General features: G+C 42.6%; 1 protein-coding gene across 1 annotated transcript; it reads left to right on the forward strand.

The window, feature by feature from the left end:
- The first annotated feature begins 1,842 nt into the window (after nt 1-1,842).
- LOC133529227 (uncharacterized) lies at nt 1,843-3,574 on the forward strand. The gene has a single exon (XM_061866905.1). It carries the CDS (start codon nt 1,906-1,908, stop codon nt 3,457-3,459), a length of 1,554 nt encoding a protein of 517 aa, XP_061722889.1. The 5' UTR covers nt 1,843-1,905; the 3' UTR covers nt 3,460-3,574.
- The last annotated feature ends 3,671 nt before the right edge of the window (nt 3,575-7,245 follow it).

Raw genomic sequence — 7,245 nt, forward strand, 5'->3', positions numbered from 1 at the left:
TTGGTTACTCGCCTACTGTTCTTGTTTGCGCAATAATACACAATGTTTTTTGTTCTAATGTTAAAATATAGGCCCTGTTCTCTATAAATGACACAACTTTAGCAGTTTTTACCTATTGCGTCATTACTTTTTTTCAACTTAAAAACTTTATTGGTCTGTCACTCTGATCTCCACCCATTAAAAGCTGCCAGATGCCCGGATCTAGCAATAAGGATGGTTATGCAATCTAACTGGACTGATTACAAACCTCTCATTATTGTGTCACATCTGACGTGGCCAGCTCTTAGACCATTACTTACATCAGATCTGAACCCATGACTTTGTGCTTTAACTTTTTCGACGCCATGTCAAACGCAAAACCTACCACTCAGATGCCACGACATCTAAATGTCAAAAATGAAGTTAAACTTTATGCGTGTGCATGTAGGACTATTTTGCTCTGTGGTGGGTGACCGATATATCGGTCTTTGGCGTTGGACCTGTGGTGCCGATATATACGTCTTTGGCGTGGAAAAGGTTAATAGTCAAGGGACTATCAATTACGCCATTAAGCATCTGACATCTGACATAATTTGACGAAATTAAGCTACTCATTCTACGCCCGCCAATTTTGACATTGCGTCGAAACAACGATTTTGTAGGCATTTAGTTTTGTAAAAAAAATTGTCTAATTCGAAAAAGACGGAAACATAGGTATTTTGTCACGATGACAAGTCCACACTCTTTTCGGTGAATGTCACAACAAACAATTTCGTTCTAAATTTAAAGTATTGATAACATAGTATTAATGCCTGTCTGAAACCTTATTTTCATGGGTCCAATCTTAACTACTTTAAGTTGTATTACACAAACTTAAGGTACATTTTCTATAAATGTTCCGATCTTTATGATCACCTTGACTGCTTAGATACCATTGACGATCTGTTTGTTACGATATCTTTATCTTATTGTATGTCACGAATTAATTGAAAAGTCGCTGCTCCCAAATTTATGGCGAATTATATGGTCCGATATTATAGACCTTATCTATCGTAACTAATATATTGAAATTTAATGCTGCTCCGAAATATTTGAGTACCTTGGCCGCTACCATATATCTGATGGCGACTGTCCGAGTACCCACAACACAAGCCTTACCGTGGGACTTAGTCGATTTATGTAAGAATATGTCCCTATAATATGTATTATTATTTATTTATTTATTTGCAATGACAAAGTGGTAATGTCATCAAATTTCTATGAAAATACGTTTAAAATGACGCTGTTCTACTTTGTTCTATTGAGGTCGGTGACAATATGACGTTTCTGGAACGATCTGCCTCTCCCAATACGACAAGCACAGAGCAAATTTTCCTTAAAACGCCAATTACCTACGTAAATACTTTTCGGACGAAAACCAACATTGTAAGACAATATTTCAAATATGTATATATTATATGTGTATGTATGTATTTATTATAATACTATGTATTTATGCATGTTTAATTATAATAGTACCTAGTGTTTAGATAGTGACTTATCTCTCTGTACTGATTTTTATTTCCGCACCAATTGTAAGTTTCTGTTTGGCCCTATGGTTGACTGGTAGAGAATGCCTTAAGGCATTAAGTCCGCCATTTGTACTTTTTTTGTATTGTGCAATAAAGGTTAAATAAACAAATATGGCTTATACGGGCTTTATATTTTGGGTGGCTTGAACTGCTGCAATCGTACCGTATACGGCTCGCGAGCCGTGGTTTGCCGAGCTAGAACAAGCCGTGTCACTGAAATTAACTGAAAGGCTTACGTCCAACTCATTCGTATGTATGTAACATTAACAAAAAAAGAACTTAGTAGCTGAAGGTGTCTTGTACTGAGATTCACATTATCATTATTTCATTATGATAGTGTTATGCATTATAGGTGATGGTGAGCGCAGGCGGGCTCCCGGGGCGGCTGAGGCGCCTAAGCTGCGCACGCGCTCTGCTGTTGCTGGTGAGCTGGGGCGCGCTGTGCGCGTTGTGGCTGCCGCGCATGCGTGTTCCGTCCGCCGCGCGCCCATCGTCTTCCACCCCCGCCTACCCCTACCAGCTGCCCGCCGATGTCGAGCGCCAGCTCCCATTCCTCCCCCTCGCATATTTCTACAAGCACCGCAATGAAACAAATAAATTCTACAAAACGAATAACTGCGCGCCGTTGCCGTCCATCTTTGAACTAGAGTACTGCAACATTTACTGGCAGACGATGCGTTCGAGCCAAGGCGTGTTCCACCTGTACGGCGCTTATCTTGATATCCGCAGTGCGTCGCAAATCGGCCCTGCCGTGCGGCTGCTGGTCGTGCACGACCGTCTCGAGCCCTGGTTGCCCGCACACTGCCAGCTTTGGTTCGAGGAGCGCCCCGGCCCCGTCGTCGTGCGCGTGCTCCAGTACACGTACATGTGGGAACCAAAGTGGGGCAACTACATCAACGGCTTGCTGCAGCCGTACTTACTGACTTGCGTGCTGCCGACGGACGTGCGCGCGCTGCGGCCCGCCGCCGTGTCGCTAGTGGAGAAGCCGTGTGACCGCGCCACCAACTGCTTGCGCGTGCACTTTGACGAGCCGCCCGACCGTGCGCAAAAGGAGTTCGCCGTCTGTGTCAAGGGGCTAGACTTCCGCCACGAGGACCTGTCCGTGCGCCTCGTCGAGTGGATTGAACTCGTGAGACTGCTCGGCGCCGACAAGGTGTTCTTCTACGAGCTCCAAGTCCACCCCAACATCAGCAAGGTTCTCGCCTACTATCGCACGCGGGGGATAGTGGAGAGCACACCCATCACGCTGCCGGGCGGGCAGCCCAACCTGCCGGGCCTGCAGCACGTGTACATGAGGAAGAGGATCAATAACAAGCGGCAGATGGAACTGGTGCCGTACAACGACTGTTTGTACAGGCACATGTACCAGTACCGTTGGATAACTTTGTTAGACGTTGATGAAGTCATTCTGCCGATGGAAGATTCCAATTGGAGCTCGCTGCTTAAGCGCCAGCCGCCGAGCACCTCCTACCTTGCACAACATGTATACTACCTAGACGAGCCGGCTAGCTGGGAGCCGGGCGCGCCGCGCTACATGTACATGCTGCAGCACGTGTACCGCACGCGCAACTTTACCGAGCCCCATTCGAACGTCAAGGCCTTCCACGAGACGGGGCGCGTGCTGGCGCTACACAACCACTTCCCGCTGGCGTGCATCGGCGGAGAATGCTCGTCGTACGCAATGAGTAATGCCCAGGTGCGCCTGCACCATTACCGCGCTAACGGCTTGCGTAAGCTGAGCCAAAGGGTGCGCTTGTCGCCGGTGCGCGATATCGCGCTCTGGCGCTGGGCCCGGCGGCTCGTGCCGCGCGTGGAGCGCGCGCTTGCCGCGCTGGCGCTGCTGCCACCCGAAGAGCCCGAGTGCGCACCCTCCACCCCCACCACCAAAACACCTCTACCTACACGCTGACTAGTGACTAGTCAGTATTCACCTGCCCCATGGAGAACGCTCCAGGAGCTAGTTAACACCCGGAAAGCCTCACTAGCTTTTACATACATACATACTTATGCACTAGCACGGCAGTTTTAGGCCGGCGCCCCACTGCTGCGCACGCTATGTACACGACCCACGTTCCTATACGAAATTTCGTGGGCTTGCCCACGGTTCGTATTAAAACGTGGGCCGTGGATGTAGCGTGCGCAGCAGTGGGGCGCCGGCCTTAGGGTCCCAATACCATGTAAAACAAGTTGGTGGAGGTTTACGGATGTGATCTATATTTCTGTAATTCTAAGTTTCTGTTTAATATTGAAATACCGGTTAATATTGCAATTGTTCTAAATAAAATTAAAATCCTCACGCTACTTCATTGTTTTCTTTCTCCCGCCACCGACAGGCGCCATGTATGAGGTGCTAACAAATGGGAATGATTTGTATGCGGCACCTGTTCCCATCTGTGCCCGGCGGCGACAACTGGGAATACAACGCCGTCTTGCTTGACTGCAAAATCAGCTCGTTTTCAATTAATTGAGGCATAGGGAATATTACGCGAGCAATGGCAGTCTGCCATCAAGCCTCAGCAAAGAACAGCGCAAGAACTTGCTATACTGAACTTGCATGCAGCGTTCGTCCCGTCCTGCTACTGCTGCGTTGCTGCGAGCTGAAACGTTGTGTCCACTTGAAAGCAGCTGTAGAGCTGCAGCTGCTAACAGATGCTCAAATACCTTTTACTGGGAAAACATCGTGGAACTATAAGTAGTCCATTTTTTAGTAGTCCAGTATTAGACAGAACAGAAGGTAAGTGATTTTAATGCATCTTTTTATTGAAAAACACTTCTGAAAGAGAAGTCACGGCGCATACGCGTATGCAACAATAATAAATCATATAAAATCATTTACATTATTTTGCTTTCATAAGTTATAGTTTCTGATTATTATAAATACATACAGTGCCTTGCGCGTCCAGTATAATGATGCGTGTAGGGTGCTGTTCGGGCTGCCGCGACACTGCAGCGCCTCCGTGATGTTTGCGGAGCGGCAAATTGATGGCTTTTATGCCGTAATCAGGAAGCGGGCCGCCTCGATGATGAAACGTGTGCGCGGCTCCACGAACACCATCCTACAAACGCTGGCCGAGAGGTGGGACTCCCCGATACTTAGGCGATGGATGCAGCTCCATACCACAGCGGGGAAATAATATTTTTTTTTGTTTAGGCCAATTTATTACTAACATAGTTTCTTAAGGATTTACCTATTGTTACTAACATATTTAATTTTAATTTTTATCTTAATTTATATTGTATTTTAATGTATGGAATTTATTTTCTGAATTAAAATTATTGAATTGAATTGAATTGAATTATAAAGCGTTTTTCAATTAAAAGACATTACCATATTACTAATGCTAACTCTACACAAAAACCGGCCAAGAGCATATCGGGCCATGCTCAGTGTAGGGTTCCTTAGTTACTCGTCCGTCCCAACAGGCAGCCGTGAATGGGAGCTATTAGCAAGTATCGTATCATGTCCATAACAACAAAAGGGAGTAGCTTCGAGTACCTTCGCAGCGCTTTGAAGGTAGTGAGTGTGTATTTATTATAATACCACTTGGTATATTATTACATGTTATAATGTAATTTTTAATATTCGACTCTTTTGTTATACATATATGTATTGTACGTCTAGCCTTCGCCTAAATATATGTTCAAAATGACACTTTGTGGACTAATAATACCAGCTAGTACCTACTAGTACCATTGTCCTTATATTGCCAAAACTCTAAAAAGCCCAAATATCTGGTTGACGGCAAATATTGGTTTCATTGTGATTGCTCATACAAATATAACAGGCGTTTGGTTTCTTTGGGTGTGTGAAGCCCTGGCTCTGGCCCTGGCCCTGGGGCCCCGGTGAAACCTAGCCAATCTCCATTTTCCTCCCAGTATAAGGAATAGCTTTTCGAATGTAACGAAATAACAGCATGGATTTCCATTTCGGGAGAAAACGGTTTCCACGAACTAAATCTCTACATATCAGATATTTATTACGACATTTTTATACTTGTACCTATTGCTCTTTTGACATGAAATCATTATTTATGAGAATATGAATAAAAGTAGTAAATTTTGACATTGTAATTATTATTCTAGTCTATTTTATTTTGAATTTGACATGTTAATAATTAATTATTTTTGTATTTATTATTTCAACTAATTTTTATTTTACTATGAATCATGATTTCATTGTTATTATGTCAATATTATTAATTATTTATTATTCTTATTATGTTTGGACATGTTTTATTTTAATGTACTTACTAACCCCTAGCTATAATGATGGTACTAACAATTTTTTATGGAATTCTAGTAGTTCTGAAATAAAAATATTTTATTTTATTTATTTTTATATCACTTTCATTTTGATGTTGATCGCTTCAGCATAATATATTCTAGGTTTATAGGTTTCGCTTTTTTGATATTTTTTTCCGTATTTTTTTTGTTGTGTAAATTAAAAAAAAAAGGAACCTATGAACCTAGTTTTTCATTGTATCAATGACATACTAAAATATGGAGAAGGGAAAATATTTCGAAGTGGAAAAACGTGTTCTCTTCTTGTATGGACCTCACCTCTACATTATATTTTTTATCGGCTTATTAGCCGTTGTCATTTTTAGGGTTCCGTAGCCAAATGGCATAAAACGGAACCCTTATAGTTTCGCCATGTCCGTCTGTCTGTCTGTCTGTCCGAGGCTTTGCTCCGTGGTCGTTAGTGCTAGAAAGATGAAATTTGGCATGGATATATAAATCAATAAAGCCGACAAAGTCGTACAATAAAATATAAAAATTTAATTTTTTTTAGGGTACCTCCCCTACACGTAAAGTGGGGGTGAAATTTTTTTTTCGCTTCAACCCTAGAGTGTGGGGTATCGTTGGAAAGGTCTTTCAAAACTAATAGGGGTTTTTAAGAAACATTTTTTGATAAAGTGAATATATTCTGAGATAATCGCTCCGAAAGAAAAAAATAATGTGTCCCCCCCCTCTAACTTTTGAACCATAGGTCCAAAAAATATGAAAAAAATCGTGGAAGTAGAGCTTAAGAAAGACATTAAATGAAAACTATAGCAGACATGATCAGTTTAGCTGTTTTTGAGTTATCGCAAAAAGTTTTCCCTTCATAGTAAAAAGACTTACTTTAATTAGGTACTGATTATGCAAATTTGTCTATTTGTTTAACTCGGGTGAAAGGTACCGTTTCATCCCTTGGTTAACAATTTACTATACTTTAAGCTCCAGTTTAGCTTATTGTGACGGAAGAGTAACTACGGAACCCTACACTGAGCGTGGCCTGACATGCTCTTGGCCGGTTTTTTTTTGATTTAAATATAGTGTAGGTAGCATTAGTTAGCAAGTAAGTATAGGTAGTATACGATTGCTGTATAGGATAATAGGTGGGATACTGTATAGGGGGCAGCATAGGAGCCGTCAGATTTTTGGCGCTAGGCGTACATGTGATGTTTATGCTTTCCACGTAGCCCACAAGATGTCGGAACCTACTATGCACAAGAAAACGTACCAGAACGGTAGATGGTAGCACTTGCTTTGCGAATGTACAGTCGAGTACACAGATATCTTTACAACCCAACATTTCAAATATATGTCAACGCGACCTTAAAGTCAGTGTCATAGAGGCGTGTAAATATATTATTGGCATGTTGGCTTGTAAAGATGTTGGTGACGTCGACTGTACATGTTTATGTTTCCG

This window comes from Cydia pomonella, chromosome 20, assembly GCF_033807575.1.
Source record: "Cydia pomonella isolate Wapato2018A chromosome 20, ilCydPomo1, whole genome shotgun sequence".
Taxonomy (NCBI): domain Eukaryota; kingdom Metazoa; phylum Arthropoda; class Insecta; order Lepidoptera; family Tortricidae; genus Cydia; species Cydia pomonella.

What these genes read in the sequence shown, in the direction of transcription:
- LOC133529227 (XM_061866905.1), top strand. Translation starts at nt 1,906, where the DNA reads ATGGTGAGCGCAGGCGGGCTCCCGGGGCGGCTGAGGCGCCTAAGCTGC.